Consider the following 17,162-nt stretch of genomic DNA (forward strand, 5'->3'; position numbering starts at 1 on the left):
AACTACACGAACTGTTGTTAGTCGAACCACAGGTGAAAATATTTCATTGAAATCAATACCTTCTTTCTGAGCATATCCCTTCACCACCAGTCTTGCAAGATACCGCTCCACTTGATCGTCACCATTCCTTTTGATTTTGAAGACCCATTTGTTACCAATTGACTTCCTTCCTTGTGGTAGTGGCACAAGTTCCCATGTATTATTTTTATGGAGAGCTTCTATTTCTTCCTGCATTGCTGCCGTCCATTGAGAAACATCTGAGCTGTTTATCGCCTCCTGAAAGGTTGATGGCTCACCATCCTCTGTTAGAAGGCAGTATGCAACATTCCCTTCCATAACATAATCTGAGTGCCAAGTGGGACGTCTTCTTTCACGGTCTGATTGACGAGTTGTTGGAGCTCCAGAGCGTTCTGGTTCTGGTTCCTCGTGTGCCGGTTCTACTTCAGAAGAATCTTGTTCAAATTCCTCCTCTACCTGTATCTGAGTAGTTTCTGGCTTTTCTTTTTCCATGCTATCATCAACTTCTCCTCTTTGTAGCTTGTCCTCTACAAAGATAACATCCCTGCTGATGACAACTTTGTGGGCAGTGGGATCCCACAAGCGATACCCCTTTACTCCATCAGCATACCCCAAGAATCTACATTTCCTGGACTTCGGATCCAACTTTGTAATTTCCTGGGCATAGTACATTGCATACACAATGCTTCCAAATATATGGAGGTTTGAATAATCAACAGGCTTACCAGTCCACATCTCCATTGGTGTCTTCAGCTCGATTGCAGTTGATGGAGCTCGATTCACCAAATAACAGGCGGTATTGACTGCTTCTGTCCAGAATGATTTTTCTAAGCCCGCAGCTCTCAACATTGCTCTTGTCCTTTCCAGCAAGGTTCTGTTCATCCGCTCTGCCACTCCATTTTGTTGAGGAGTGTATGCCACCGTGAACTGCCTTTTGATGCCTTCCTTCTTGCAGAAGTCATCAAATTCCTCACTTGTATATTCCCCTCCATTATCTGTCCTGAAACACTTGATCTTCTTCCCGGAATCAAGTTCCACCCGTGCTTTGAAGGCTTTGAAAGTCGCAAACACATCTGACTTTCTCTTGATAGGGTACACCCAGCATCTCCTAGAGTAATCGTCGATGAATGAGACAAAATACTTTGCCCCTCCTAGGGATGGAACCGGTGCTTGCCACACATCAGAGTGAACCAATTCTAGAACAACCTTGCCTCTAGAATTTGATGTGCTGAATTTAAGACGATGTTGCTTACTTGTTATACAATGCTCACACAAAGGAAGTGATACCTTTGTTAACCCCGGAAGTAGCTTTTGCTCCACAAGAATCTTCATTCCTTGTTCTGACATGTGCCCAAGTTTCTGATGCCATAGCAGCGTAGAGTCTGGACTACATGCGGCAACCGATGCCTCTGCTTCTTGCAAAGCCTCTCCCTTCAGCATGTATAAATTTGCAGCTATCTTCTCCCCTTTCATCACCACAAGCGCTCCTTGGAAAATCTTCATAACTCCTTTCTGTGTTTCAATCTTGGTTGCACTATTATCCAATATTCCATAGGATAATAGATTTTTCTTCAAGCCCTTCACGTGCCGCACATCCTGAACAGTTTGGACTGTTCCATCGTACATCTTCAGCTTGATGGTTCCAATGCCGATAATCTCCAAGGCATGATCGTCGCAGCTGTACACAGATCCTCCTGAGATTGGTTCATAATGATGTAACCATTCTTTCCTTGAGGTCATGTGATATGTGGCTCCCGAGTCTATGAGCCATATATCCGCGAACCTTTTTCTGCCTTCCCTGGCTATTGGTGCTTCGCAACAAAGAGCACTTCCATCATCTGAGGTACTTGCAACATTTCCTTGAGGATTGGAATTTTGAGGTAAATTCCAACAATCTTTCTTCAGGTGACCCTTCTTTCCACAGTTGTAACACTTTAAATTCTTCTTACTTGATTTTGATCTACCACGACCACTGCTTTGGCCACGTTCTGTTGACCTTCCTCTCATCACCGTTAACGCCTCTGCCTGTTGCAGATTGACTTGTCTGTCCTCCTTGTTCTTGCGCCGACTTTCTTCTTCAAGAACTGCAGCTGCAACATCATCGAAGACTAGATAGTCTGTAAGGATGTTGTTTGTTAAGTTGATGATGAGCTGATCATACGAATCAGGTAGACTCTGAAGTAGAAATTCCGCACGCTCCTGTGGCTCTATTTTACAGCTTAGAGATGTAAGCTGGGAAAATAGAGTATTCAGCGTATTTAAGTGTTCCGTCACTGAAGTAGATTCTGACATACGAAGAGTATATAATTTCCTCTTAAGGAAAATTTTGTTGTGCAGTGACTTGGCCTCGTACAACCGGTTGAGGTGATCCCAAATCTCCTTGGCCGTCTTCTTTTCCTCGATGCTTGACAATACTCCATCTGCTATTGATAGGTATAGATCTGCCATAGCATCCTCGTTCATCTCGCTCCATTTTTTGTCATCAGTAAAATCCACCGGCCTTTCACTGATAGCCGCTAGACAGTTGTCTTTCCTCAGGATAGCCTTCACCTTCAATTTCCACAATGAGAAATTTTTCCCATTGAATTTTTCAATCTCAAATTTCGCTGCCATATTGTTCTTGAAACAAATTCTGAACAATATATCTGAAGGCTCTGATACCAATTGTTGCGCCCGCGGAAGTGGGATAGATCAGATTGCAACAATAATTTGAGAAAGAAAAATAAATGAGGCACAGATTTTACGTGGAAAACCCCTAAACAAATTAGGGTAAAAACCACGGGCAAGGGTAGAAGAATTTCACTATGAGAAAATAGGAGTTACAACCACTCTCTAACTAACAAGGAGAAAACAAGGATAATTCTCTCTTGCTAGGAAGGAGAAATACACTCAACAAACTCTCTAATATCTCTAGTATATGAGGGAAGAATAGAATGATTTGGGATGACAAGAATGGCAAATGACCTCCCTATTTATAGTTGAGAAATTGGGGTCATTTTGTAGTTAGCCTAAAATGTAGGGACCAAACAATAAATATTTTTGTTCAAACTTTGTAGGTGCCTAACTCTTGGACTTGCCTAACATTCTTGATCAAACTTTGCAACTTGCCTAACCATTGTGGCTGCTGCCAAATTAATCCATTTGCCTAATTCTGCCGACATATACTTCATGCTCACTTGTCAATATCCTCGCCTCTTTGGGAAATCAATGCAGTAGGATCAGTAGGAATAACTTTACTGGAAAAATGCCTAGCTTTCAAGGTTTGAAAGCCCTTCAAAAATTGTAAGTATTTAAATCTAACAATTTAAAATAGAAATTTCCATATGAAATAGTTGTTTTATTGACAAGCATGATTGGCAGAGAGGTTCAAGCAAGTGGGTTTGAAGGACCTATACCTGAAAATATTTCTGCATTGACAAACTTACTACAACTGTGAGTTAAGATTTCCTTTGACAATTTAAGGGGAAATTTCATTTTTGGTCCTCAAGTTACACCCGTGCTACGTACAGGTTTAGTTTTTGAGTTATATGTGTGATCGTTTTAACTGAGTTATGACAAAGTGGCAAGTTTAGTCTAAATCAACCACTTTATTAAGTGACATATTGGTGGCCGAAATAGTCTTTGAGAGACTAAAATCGTCACTTGGTGCATAACTTGGGTTAAAGATGGTCACCCATTTATTAATTTAAGACTAAATCTGTACCACAGGTATAACTGAAGAACAAAAAATGTAATTTTTCCACAATTTAATTAATTAATACACACGTTTTGATTGTAGCATAACTTTCTATGGTTAAGATCAACAAACTAAAATGTAATTGTTAATAACACGAATTTGCAGTAGAATCAGTGACCTAAATGGAGGCGTATCCAGAATTCCTGCATTTAACAACAAGACAGGCATAGCAATGTTGTGAGTAAAATGCATTTCCTTTCCAAAAATAATTACTTATGTTAGTTTCGTAATTACATTCCAGCATGAATTGAAATTATTTATATATGCAAAAACAAAAACAATTTTTGGTGCAGGATGTTGAGGAGGTGTAATATTTCTGGGAAGATACCAGATTTATCTAATATGACAGGCTTGAAACAACTGTAATTTCTGTAACTTGAATTTTCTTTTGACTCTTCTCAGCTGTTAATTAATGAACTATTAGATCTATTTCACTATGGGCAAATTTTGATCCACCTAAGAGAACCACTAGTTCTTAAGTTGATATACTTCTTTTCTTTAATTTGTTGTTTTGTTATCACATTGAATTTGCAGGGATTTGAGTTTTAATAATCTGGAAGGAGGAATTGATGGTCTTAACGTTCTTGATAAACTGCAGTACCTGTGAGTAACAAATCAATTTTGATGTTAACAATTATGCATAAGAAACTTCCTGTCTATTTCAGCATTTTTGTTCTAATAGAAAGCAAATCAGCATTCTAGTTATGTTTCTCATACTTGAATTTGGCTGTGATTCAGTTGATGAACTCACTCTAAACTCATAACCTCTCTCTATTCTTAGGTATCTAACGAACAACTCTCTTACTGGGCAAATACCTCAATGGGTTCTAAATCGAGATTCCAGATAGTAAGTTTAGTCTAATATATTATGTGCATGATTACATTTGTTGTTCAATTATTATATTCCATATATACTAGAGTTCATAAAAAAATGGTGTGCAGCTTCATAGATCTTTCTTACAATAATTTTGAGGAGAGCTCCGGGTCACCAATTTGCAGTCGGGAAACCCTGTAAGATTCTGTCTCTTCTATGTATTTATACTTTCAAGTGTTCCTTCAAACATGGATTATTTTAGCTTTTTCATTTTCTTATCAGAAACTTGTTCAAAAGCTATAATGGAGGAGGAGAAAATGAGTAAGTTTTAACATATATATCCTCTAGCAAGCTGTGAATATTCCTAATCTAAAGATTTTTTAACTTTATCCCCTTTTTTGGCTTTGTATATATAGCAAATTTGGGAAGTGTCTAAAAAATTGCACGAAAGGTAAGCACATCATATCATGATGCTTGCATCATATATCTTTTGCTTAATTGATTTGAGCATCTTTCACAATCCATTTATGCATCAAATTAAAGTTGATGATAATTAGCAATGAGAAGCATTTGCAATTGGCAAGCAGTAGCCCTTTCTCTTATGTCTAGCTTGTGTTTTTTATTTTTCTGCAGATTGGTATTCATTTCACATCAACTGTGGTGGAGGCAATGTTGTGATTGGTGACACTACTTATGACGCAGATGAAGATTCTACTGGCCTCGCGAAATTTGTTTCCAATAAAGAGAACTGGGTAACCAGTAATACCGGCTACTTTTGGGATAGGCCAGTAACAATAACAGACTATACAACAACAAATATATCTGTCATAAAAGGAAAAGACTCTAAAATCTACCAGACAGCTCGCTTGTCTCCTTTATCATTGACATATTATGGACGCTGTTTAGCAAATGGACACTATACTGTGAAACTTCATTTCGCAGAGATAGTTTTGAGAGATAATAGATCTTTTCAAAGTCTTGGAAGGCGCTTATTTGATGTTTATATACAGGTCAATGGAGTATTTTGTAGTTTAAACTTAGGGCTTCAATCGCTTAGTGTTGTGCATTTGACTATAGTGATTTTAATGGATACAGGGTGAACAAAAAATAAAGGATTTTGATATTGAAACTGAAGCACAAGGAGCTGATAAACCATTAGTTAAACAATTTCAAGTAGTTGTCCAGAATAGAACTCTTGAGTTGCGCTTTGAGTATGCTGAAAAGGGAACAACTGTAGTCCCACATGCAGGGGCATATGGCCCTTTGATATCTGCCATTTCTGTGGAATCTGGTAAGTATTAGTGATGAGTCTAATATATTACCAGTGGGGTTAATTAGATTTTTCATTAATATAATATAGATGTTTATGTTTTTTTTAATTTTATTTTAAATATTTGAATAGTTACTCTTGGCAAATTTTGCAGATTTCTTTGTCATTGTTTCTGTTTAGTTGCAGATAAAGAAAAGATATCTAACTAGCTATCATGCCTTTTCCACAAACATGCAGATTTCAAGCCTCCCAAAAATAGAAAGACTTTAATCATAGTTGTTGCAGTAGCTTCTTCTTTGTTTCTTATTTTCACAATTCTCTGTTTCGTTGGGTGGAAGATCTACATTAGAAACAAGACCTCACGGGAACAAGGTAATATCTGCATGTACTTTCAATTACTTTCTAATTTTGTATGGGAAACTTGGACATAGTGACAATTTGTGCATGTGCTCAAACATAGAAACAAAATTCCAAACATGAGGCCAGCAAGTCTAGTCAAGTTGCCAGGCTGTTAACTTGGTAATTACAAGGTTACAAATTTGACTCCCAACGGGAGTGAGCTATTGGTCATTCAAAAACGGGGCTAACCCTAATCGGTGGCCTTCTCAGTTTGAACTGGTCAGCTATGAGCAACCTAGGTTCTTAAATAAAAAAAAAAATTATGGATGCTGTTGAAAATGTGCCCACTAGATTTTTCCAAAAATATTGTGTTTTTTTATTTATTTATTCTTTTTTCATGCACTAGCCATTTCTTTAAAGTAATTGTATGGATACAGAACTACGAGGCCTTGATCTACGAACTGGATTATTCACTTTCAGACAAATTAAAGCCGCTACAAACAACTTTAGTGCTACAAATAAGATTGGGGAAGGTGGTTTTGGGCATGTTTACAAGGTATATAGAAATATGAATGTGCATAAACTATAAATTGATTATTTCTTTAACTTTTGAACTATAGATGCTTAGTTTGATGATATTGGATTTTTGCCTTGTATAAAACCAGGGTACATTATTGGATGGTACAATTATTGCTGTGAAACAACTCTCATCTATATCAAGACAAGGAAATCGTGAATTTTTGAATGAAATAGGCGTGATTTCTTGTTTGCAACACCCTAATCTTGTGAAACTTCATGGGTGTTGTGTTGAGGGAAAGCAGTTGTTGCTAGTGTATGAGTACTTGGAAAACAACAGCCTTGCCCATGCTCTTTTTGGTAAGTTTGAAATCACAATTGAAAAAAAAAAAAAAAAACATAAGCCATTAAACTAGAAATGTGATAATTTAATAAAATTTTCAAAATAAACATGAATATTCTAAGTTAACAGATAATTACAGGTCCAGAAGATTGTCAATTGACTATAGACTGGCCTACCAGACAAAAAATTTGTCTCGGTATTGCAAAAGGTTTAGCTTTCTTGCACGAAGAATCAGCAATAAAAATTGTTCATAGAGACATTAAAGCCACCAACGTGCTTCTTGACAAAGAACTCAATCCAAAAATTTCTGATTTTGGTCTAGCTAAGCTTGACGATGATGAGAATACACACATCAGCACAAGAGTTGCTGGAACAGTGTAAGATGTTATTACAATTTCTCGTCCAATTTCTATTTCCAAATTCATATCATCATGTAGTTGAAAGGAATAGTCACTCTCTTTTTTTTTTTTCTTTTCTATACAGAGGATACATGGCTCCTGAATATGCACTCTGGGGGTACTTAACATTTAAAGCTGATGTTTATAGTTTTGGAGTGGTGGCACTAGAAATTGTTGCCGGGAAAAAGAACATGAAGCATCATCCTGATGAGGACTATGTTTGCCTCCTTGATCGGGTGAGATATTAATTAGTACTTCCAAACTCATAATTCATATATTACAGACTTGTCAAACTAGGTTTCCTATTTTTAAATGTTATTGTGTTTGGTTGTATTTATGCACAATTTTCAGGCACTTGTTCTTCAAGAAAATGGTAACCTATTGGAGCTAATAGATCCAAGATTGGGTTCTGATTTTGATAAAGAACAAGCAATCAGAATGATCAAAGTAGCTTTGCTTTGCATTAACCATGCCCCAAGCCTTAGGCCATCCATGTCTACAGTCGTCAACTTGCTTGAAAGCCATGATGGTATTCTTGAATACAATTCCGATCTACATGAATTCAATTCTCAAGAAATAATAGCAGATCATTATGATGAAATGCCAGTGGGCTTAAGTGATTCTCCTCACCAAGTAAATTTTTCTTCAAAAGCAACTTAACAATGAAAAATTGTATCTTTAAAAATTACAATAAATTATACTTGTAACATTCAATTTCCTTCCTTCCAAAGGACTGTTAGCTTGCTAAGAGCCAATGACTAAGCAAATGTGCATATTGATATCTACTCTACTAATCTACTAATAAGAGCCAAAGAGAGTTAGGCCTAAAATGGGTAGAAAAATGGCGGTCAAATTATTTAATCAAATAGATGGTTAAGATAATTCAGATTAATATTATTAATAGAGATTACCTAATTTAACCTTACTTTTATGATTATCCGTTAAGTTTTCCGTTAAATATTCTCTTCTCCGTTAATATTCCGTTAACTTTTAACTTACCCATTAATTTCTATAAGAAAGGTCTTAGGTTCGAACCTCATCTCAATCAAATTTGACATAATTAAGTTTATCACTATATTTTACTCTTATTAAATTAAATAAATTAGTAGGTACAACAAAAAATGATACATATGTATTTCTTTAATTTAGAATTATGTGTCTACAATACCTTTATTTGAAAAAATTATTCATTATCCAAAAATTAAATTAAATAAGAGTTTATCAATTGATATTCATTACATTGTCCATTATCTTATTTTTACAATATCTTGTAATTAAATATCAAAGTTATAGTACAAAATAATGTTATATATTTATTTACCAAGTATTTTATTAATACTATGAAAAAAAAATTTAAAATAATTTGAAGCTAATTATATTAACTACTTGGGGATTTGTTGACAAAGAGAGTACTCAAATAATAACCTAACAAATTGAAGCGGAATAATCACTCTATTTTACTCTTATTCAATTAAATAAATTAGTAGTTACACCAAAAAATGATACATATGTATTTCTTTAATACCATGAAAAAATAAAAAAGAACAGTTTGAAACCAATCCTATTAACTACTTGAAGGATTTGTTGACAATGAAAGTACTCAAATAACCCATTACCCAGCAAATTAAAGCAAGAAACTACCTTTTTATATCTTTAGAATACATAATATTTTAAATTTTCAAATTTTTATTAATTTATTTAATCTTTTTTCTTAAACTAGGGATTTCTTTATCCACAATAACTCATTCAAAAATAATGGCTAAACCAAATGAACCCCAAGCAGAACACTAAAGGAAAGTCCATAGCTCCTATATCATAATCTCATTGCATGACATTGTCATTTATGCTACCAACAATAACCGAATTGCAAATAACACACTACCAACAAAAAGGAAGAAAACAAATAGTAAAGATGAAGACAATGACAATGTTACTCAAAAGAGAATTAAGAACACTTAGAAAAATTCAAATTAAAAGTAGTATTTATTTAGACTATCATTTTTAGACTATCGATTTTACAAGGTTGCAAACATTTATTTTAGTAATAATTATAATGAATTTTCTATATTATCTTGGATTCATATACTTTGAGTTAAATATTTAAATAAAAAAATTCGACATTCAATTACCCATGTATAAACTTCTCCTATATAATCTTGCATTGATATACTTTCAAATATTTATTTAAATATAAACATTGGGCATTAACCTATTCGCGCAATGCGCGTATAAAACTAGTTTGTAGATAAATTTCATTATATTAATGAAGAGAGTGTTGGGAAGAATCCCTTTTCAGGGTCCTGTATATATCATTTTTGACATCTCAACTATATATATATATATGGTCCGTGCGGACAAAGCTTCCCATGTGGACGTGTAGATATGGACCACCAGTTGTGCATGAATGCACCACCACGTGTTCAAAAATGCACCAGGTTATGGTGCGTTTTTACGGTTCATTTGTGCATTTCACCTTTGTGCATTTCTGAACAGTGTTCCCGTGAGTCCACATTTTTCCATGAGTTCGTGTGGGCAGATTTGGGTCATTTAATACTTGAGATCAATGACTTAGATTTGGCCAACTGTGCAACTATGCACTTCACTTGCACAATCGCATTGCATAGTTGGTGAAATTTAAGCTATTGATTTTAAGCATTCAATATAGTCTAGATCTGTCTACACGAACTCATATATATATATATATATATATATATATATATATATATATATAAAAGAGAAACCAAACACTTTATTAATCCACCAAAACAAGAGAAACAAAAGAAGAAACTAGACCAAATCAAAGTCTCAAAATAAGGACAAACCCACTGAACAACAATCAAAACTTATACCTAAACTCATAGTGACCACGCCCCTTCTCGCGCCCACCACATGATCGACCTCCATTGCACCCCCAGCGCACTCAAATTGCTCAACATATGTCTCATCATCAAAATTTGAAAATCGAAAGCTCGGCTCATAATTGAAATCCGAACTAAAATTCGTCATATGCAACTCCAACATCATCCTCGGACTAAGCAATTCCTCCCAATCCCTCCACCCGACCAAACTATACGTAGTTGACCTCAATAATGCTAACCGATCCGCCGTCCTATTATCCTTCCTGTGAGTCTGTGACTGAACTCAAAAGTTCTATTTTGGCATTGGCATTAATCCCACAAAAGATAAATGCCTTAGCATTTGGGTTTAATGTAGTAGAATTAATTCCACTATGTTTAGTGGAATCAATTTGGCCCAAGCTAGGGCCTCAATTGGGTAGCAGCCATGTTTTTCCATGATCCTCAACTCTGCCGTAGTTCCTTTCCCAAATTTTACTGTGGACCATGCATCAAAATGACGTCGTTTTGATTAATGAAAACAAACAACTGAAACGGATTTTGTTCCGCGCCATTTACTTTCAGTTTATATACACTGCAGTTCCCTTTCAACACAATTGCAGTTCCTTTTCGATATAACTGCAGTTTCATTCGACATTATACACTCAAATATGTGAAACTGTTATTCAGTTTCCTTTCAACACAACTACAATTTCTTTTATAATACACTGCAGTTTCTTTCAATACAACAACAATATCATTTTGATATAATTATAACTACAGTTTCATTGGACAATATACACTCAAAAATGTGAAAATATTATTCAGTTTCATTTTATATACACTGCAGTTTCTTTAAACACAACTACAGTTTCATTTGATAATATAAAAACAAATGTGAGGTACTATCTTTTAAGATGAACTGTAGTATCTTTTACGGAGCTCCACAATACATTGTGGATCATGGTCCACGGTATAACGGCCGAGTTCCTTTTCCTAGGGCCATATTCCCATTACTTTCACGGCCCAAATTAGGACCATTAGCACCCACTGCCGATTGTGCTAAAAGTGAGTCAGCAATTTTTTATATCAATTGGGTAGCAGCCATGCTTATAATCTCCGAATCGTTATATCGTGGACCACGGTGTACATAGCAATGTGCACCCTGGTCCAAAACGATGTCGTTTCAATGTTAGTGGACGCGTACGCGAATGACTCCAGGGAATTCATTATATCGATAATACACATAATCATTATCTAAAATACACAGAATGTTTGTCCAGAATACACAGAATATTGACACAAAATACACAGAATTCATCCTCTTAACATTCGAATGCACAACACATCACAACCTGTGTTAATAACATGAATACACAAAATATTGACACAAAATACACAGAACTCATCCTCCTAAACATTCGAATACACAAACACATCACAACATTTGTTATTAACATGAATACACAGAACGGTTTCCTAGAATACACAGAATGATTGCCTAGAATATACAGAACGATTACCTATAATACACAGAATATTTACGTACGCGGTGCACATTGTTATGTACACCATGGTGCACAGTATAATTTGCCATAATCTCCTCAGCCATTTTATTTATGCTAGAAGTTGGGCTGGTCTGTTTTTTTTCGAATTAATTTGTTGGGCTGAATTTGCTTCTGTGGGCTGCAATTAATTCCCTTAGAATTTTGGCCTACGGCTCCTCTATCTGGGCTATTTTGGGCCCTTCCAGCTTTTAATTTTCCAGCCCACCCACTTATGTTCATTGAAGAACTAGAAGAATTATTGGCAATTTATGTCGTGGACCAGCGTACATAATGCATTGTGTACTTCGTACCAAAAGAACATAGTTTTGGTCATTTTAGTTAACAATTTGTTTTTCTAGAAATCACGTTTCTCGTTTCGATCGGTCTGTGTATTTGTGTTAATATTCTTTGTATTCTTTGAAGGCATTCTGTGTATTGTAGATTACGATTCTGTGTATTCATGTTAGGGTACTTAAACATAGGTTGTGACGTGTTTTGTGTATTCGAATGTTAGGAGGATTATTTATGTATAGTTGTGTCAATATTCTGTGTATTTCTTGAAGTCATTCTAAGTATTCTAGACAAGGATTTCATGTATTCATGTTAGTGGTACTTAAACATAGGGGTGATGTGTTTGTGTATTTGATGTTTTTATTTTCTGTGTATTCTTTGAATGTATTATGTGTATTGTAGACTACTAATTTGTGTATTCATGTTAGGGGTACTTAAACTTAGGTTGTGACGTGTTTTGTGTATTCGAATGTTAGGGGATGATTTCTATGTAGTTGTGTCAATATTTTGTGTATTCCCTAAAGTCTTTTTGTATATCCTAGACAAGGATTCTGTGTATTTCTTGAAGTCATTCGAAACAGAGTCCGTCCAATAACAATACAGCGCCGTTTTGGACCCTACGATATAACGGTCAAGGTTGAAAAAGATGCTAGGAGCCCAATTTATTCAAAATAATAATAATTTTTTAGTAAAACAAAGTTGGCACTCCTGGCAGACTACTACTACCAAAATTGATAAAGTAAAAATTTAATAAAGCAAATCTGACGGTCACATGATTCGAAATTCCAATTCCCAAAAGAGCTATTCATCTCCCCCATCCTCAAGGCTTAAGGGCTCGTTTGGTTCGCGAAAAATATTTAAAGGAAAGTGGAAGTGAAATTCCGTGGAAAAGTAGTTACCAGGAAGATAAATTATGTTGTTTAGTTGATGGAAAAGAAGTTGCTGGAAAGATAAATTCTATTGTTTGGTTGGATTTATAATGGTAAGGAATAATGTGTATAAAGACTTAAATGCCCCTATTATTATTATTATTATTATTATTATTAATGTTAAGCCTGCAGCCCAAAACCCATTTCTAACCCACCAATTTCTAACCCACCACCAGGCCATAACCCATAACCCATTCTTAATAGAGTTAATACCCAATATAATCCTCGACTATAGTGGTTTTACTCAATTTAGTCCTAAATGACTTTTTGTGCTCAATATAGTCCTCGACTTTGATGGTTTTACCCAATTTAGTCTTTTGTTAAAAATTCTGTTAGTTAATGGTTATAAATACGGTCCTAATGGTAATTTCTCATCCTCCATCCCATTTAGGATGATTCCTTCTTCTTCCCCTTATTAAGATCCACGTAGAAATGTAAATTTTCGCACTAAATCAACTTCAATCCTAAATAAATAAATACAGAGTAAATAAATATTTGGCTACGAAAATTTACATTTCTGCATGGATCTTAATAAGGGGAAGAAGAAGGAATCATCCTAAATGGGATGAAGGACGAGAAATTACCATTAGGACCATATTTCTAACCGTCCACTAACAGAATTTTTAACAAAGGACTAAATTGAGTAAAACCATTAAAGTCGAGGACTAAATTGAGCACAAAAAGTCATTTAGGACTAAATTGAGTAAAACCACTATAGTCAAGGACTATATCAGGTATTAACTCATTCTTAATATAACAAATCCCTTCCCCTAATTGCAACCCCACAGCCCTCAATTACTGCAACGAAATTGAAGCATCGGCGCATCGCAGAAGGCAAGAGAGGAGAAGAAAATGGGAGGATCGAAGATGGCGACCTGGTGTTTAGAGATGGTAATTGTGGGTTCACTCGTTTCTTGACTCCGGTTGGCAGTTTTCGTTGTTGTTATTGTTGTTTTTTTTCTTTCTATTTTAATTTATGAATTAAAGAAAATCTAGGTTTGTTGTGTGTTTTAAGTTTTGAGGATGAAGATGAGTTCTTCGTTTGATTAGTTTGTTGATTTGGATTGATAGTATTTTCATTGTTTTTTTTTTGTTAATAAAAATCTGTGGATTTTGGGATGAAGATGAATTGGTTGCTGTGCAAAGTCTCATATATGAAAAACAAATTGCAGGGGTAATCAGGGAGAAGGAAGCTAAGGGTAGAATAGTCCAACCAGCTCAATCTTTCTTCCCATCACCAACGGAAAACAAAATACCAGGGGGAGGCTCAGATTTTGTTTTCCTCATATTTGAGGAATTAGTTTTCCAATGGAAAATAATTTCCATGAACCAAACACCAGAAAACATGCTTTTCCTCACGTTTTAGGAAAATATTTTCCTTGAAAGTACTTTTCCTGCCAACCAAACATGCCCTAAGTCTGAACATCTGTGAGATTGTGAACCAGCGACTTCCATAACACCATGAACCTAAAGCTTGCCTATATTAAATCTTAACTCTTAAGTCTGAATAAGACTGTGAACCCAAGTACCCAACACGTCTGAACCAGAGACTGCGGAGGCGAACGGCGGAAGCTAATGGCAGAAGCGATTCCGGCGGAGGCAGAGGTGACTGGTGGAGGCATTTTTTGTGAGTTCGCAACTGCTTTGGCGGCGGAGCGAACTGCACACTGCATCGGAGTTCAGAATCTATATTATCATCGTTCGCGAAAAGGAACCAAAAAAAAAAAAAAAGAAGGGGGAGGGGAGGCTAAGACGGGGCGGCGGCCTAGGCGGCCGTCTAGGCGGCTGGTCGCGGAAGAAGCTGATTCCGACCTTTCTTGCCTAGCGCGATTTTTGCAACATTGATTACGATTGAGAATTATTACTTGGGCCATCAAGAATTGAAAAGCCCCATCGGTCTTGGGCCTTTTCCTTGCCATAGTCCTAGTTGAACTCCAAATCTATTATTGCTATATGAGCAAATTATTGTATGACCCGGCATAACAACTGGGTGTAATGCATTTTAGAAATTGAGTGGTGTGAGACGCAAATTTTACTATGGACACGGTCCATCAAACAATGTAGTCCAAGTGACAAAATGACATCGTTTTGATTAATGAAAACAGACAGGTAAAACGACTTCCGTTTCCGTTCCGTGCAACTGCAATTTCTTTTCAACACAACTGCAGTATCAATTCAATACAACTGCAATTCCAGACGGAAAAAACGGCCTTTGTTATGCAGTGCACAACTGCAGTTCCCTTTCAACACAATTACAGTATACTTTAAGTGAGAGTATTCCTAAATTACTACTACCTCCGTCCCATTTTGGTTGTCTGATTCGTTTAACGAAGCTTGACTGAAGTTATTTTTTTTTCTAATTTTTCATAATATTAAGTTTATCATTAATATATAAAATTTATGTATTTAGAAACTACATTAAAAGTACTATTAATCACAAAAAATTAAATTTAAAAATAATAAAAAATTACTAAAGAAAATAAGCAATAAAGAAATAGTTGATTTGACCAATGAATAGTAAATATGACAGGTAAAATGGGGCAGTCGGACAGAGGGAGTATAATAATAATAATAATAATAATAATAATAATAATAATATGTAACTCAGGATATAATCACAGCATCAGTTAATCATAAATTATTTAAAAAAAAAAAAAAGCATGAAATAGGTCACTAAACTTTTGCACTTTGTGTAATTGGATTATTGAACAAAAAAGTGTACAATTGAGACATTAAACACATAAAAATTGTGCTAATACACAAATATAGAGAGAGAGAGGAAAGGACTCAATTGCGGGTATAGAATCCCGTGCGATTGTGCAGTTACACATCTTAAGTATTTAAATGGCACACCTTAAGTACACAAATCACGTACCTTAAGCACACAAACAAAACACCTTAAGAACACAAATTACGCACTTAAAGTTTTTAAATGGTGCACCTTCAATACACAAACCACGCACCTTAAACACACAAACAAAACACCTTAAAAACACAAACCACACACCTAAAGTTTTAAAATGGGGAACCTTAAGTTTCAACACTGACGCACTTTAAGTATACAAATCACGCACCTTAAGAAGAAAAACAACGCACTTTAAGATCGAAGGAAAATCACGCACCTAAAGCTTTAGATTGATGCACATTAAGTTTAACAATGGCACGCCTCAAGCACACAAACCACACACATTAAGAAGGAAAACTATGCACCTAAGCAACCACACAATCGCAACTGAGAAGTCCAACCGCACAGGAACCATATATATATTTGATCGAAAGACCAAATCTAGAACAAAGTCAGTAGTTAAAGAATTATTTTATTGTCAAAATTGAATTCGAGAATGAAAATTGGTAAAGGTTAATAGCATGGTTGCAGTAGGCGCTAGGCACTAGTCGGGCGGTAGACTAGCGCCTAAGCGGTCTAGGCGGCGACCTATAAAAATAAAAAATTAATTCATGTGTGTGGGTGTTTGTCATATATTATATTATATATATTATATATATATCTCTTACTTCTCTTACTTATATAAATAAATAAATTTAAATATATATATAAATATAATAATAAAATTAACAAGGTCGACTCACTCGAGTTAACTCGGCTAACTCTGCCGAGTTGGGTGAGTTAACTCGGCCAAATTCGGCCTAGTCGACCGAGTTAGGCGCTAGGCGGCTGGCCACCTAGGCGGACGCCTAGAGAGCAATTCGCCTCGGTCTAGGAGCGCCTAGGCGGGTGCCTAGGCGGAGATTTTTGCAACAGTAGTTAATAGACAAAAGACTATTTATGGTCCAATTGAAAGTTGGAGATAAAAATTGATAAATGTTAATAGTCAATGGATCATTCATGGAATTAACTCTATAATTAAATTAAAAGTTGAAAATAAATATAACAATTACAAATAATTCAATCAGTGGACGGTGGACTTTTTTTTTTTTCTTTTAAATGATACCTTGGTATATCTTGCTCCCAGGGTCAAGCCACTTGCTCATGCTTATTATATTATATTGCCAAATGCCAACCAAACAATAAAGCCACAATTATCCCATTCTGGGTCCGCTTGCTCAAATTGATTCATGGTCAACCGCTATTTTCTTCATTCAATCATTCTATCTTTATTTATTATTAT

General features: G+C 35.5%; 1 protein-coding gene across 1 annotated transcript in view; it reads left to right on the forward strand.

Annotated features, from left to right (window-relative positions):
• LOC116023810 (probable LRR receptor-like serine/threonine-protein kinase At1g07650) overlaps window positions 1–8,219 on the forward strand; it is a 13,735-nt gene extending 5,516 nt beyond the window's left edge. The window contains exons 8-24 of the mRNA XM_031264830.1: window positions 3,232–3,300; window positions 3,379–3,450; window positions 3,860–3,931; window positions 4,048–4,116; window positions 4,289–4,357; window positions 4,536–4,601; window positions 4,697–4,765; window positions 4,851–4,889; window positions 4,985–5,019; window positions 5,202–5,578; window positions 5,664–5,859; window positions 6,076–6,210; window positions 6,615–6,733; window positions 6,843–7,053; window positions 7,176–7,413; window positions 7,520–7,670; window positions 7,786–8,219. Of these exons, the coding sequence (XP_031120690.1) occupies window positions 3,232–3,300; window positions 3,379–3,450; window positions 3,860–3,931; window positions 4,048–4,116; window positions 4,289–4,357; window positions 4,536–4,601; window positions 4,697–4,765; window positions 4,851–4,889; window positions 4,985–5,019; window positions 5,202–5,578; window positions 5,664–5,859; window positions 6,076–6,210; window positions 6,615–6,733; window positions 6,843–7,053; window positions 7,176–7,413; window positions 7,520–7,670; window positions 7,786–8,094 (2,296 nt within the window). The 3' untranslated portion in view covers window positions 8,095–8,219. The remainder of the gene's footprint in view (window positions 1–3,231; window positions 3,301–3,378; window positions 3,451–3,859; window positions 3,932–4,047; window positions 4,117–4,288; window positions 4,358–4,535; window positions 4,602–4,696; window positions 4,766–4,850; window positions 4,890–4,984; window positions 5,020–5,201; window positions 5,579–5,663; window positions 5,860–6,075; window positions 6,211–6,614; window positions 6,734–6,842; window positions 7,054–7,175; window positions 7,414–7,519; window positions 7,671–7,785) is intronic.
• The last annotated feature ends 8,943 nt before the right edge of the window (window positions 8,220–17,162 follow it).

Source organism: Ipomoea triloba, chromosome 1 (genome assembly GCF_003576645.1).
Source record: "Ipomoea triloba cultivar NCNSP0323 chromosome 1, ASM357664v1".
Taxonomy (NCBI): Eukaryota; Viridiplantae; Streptophyta; class Magnoliopsida; order Solanales; family Convolvulaceae; genus Ipomoea; species Ipomoea triloba.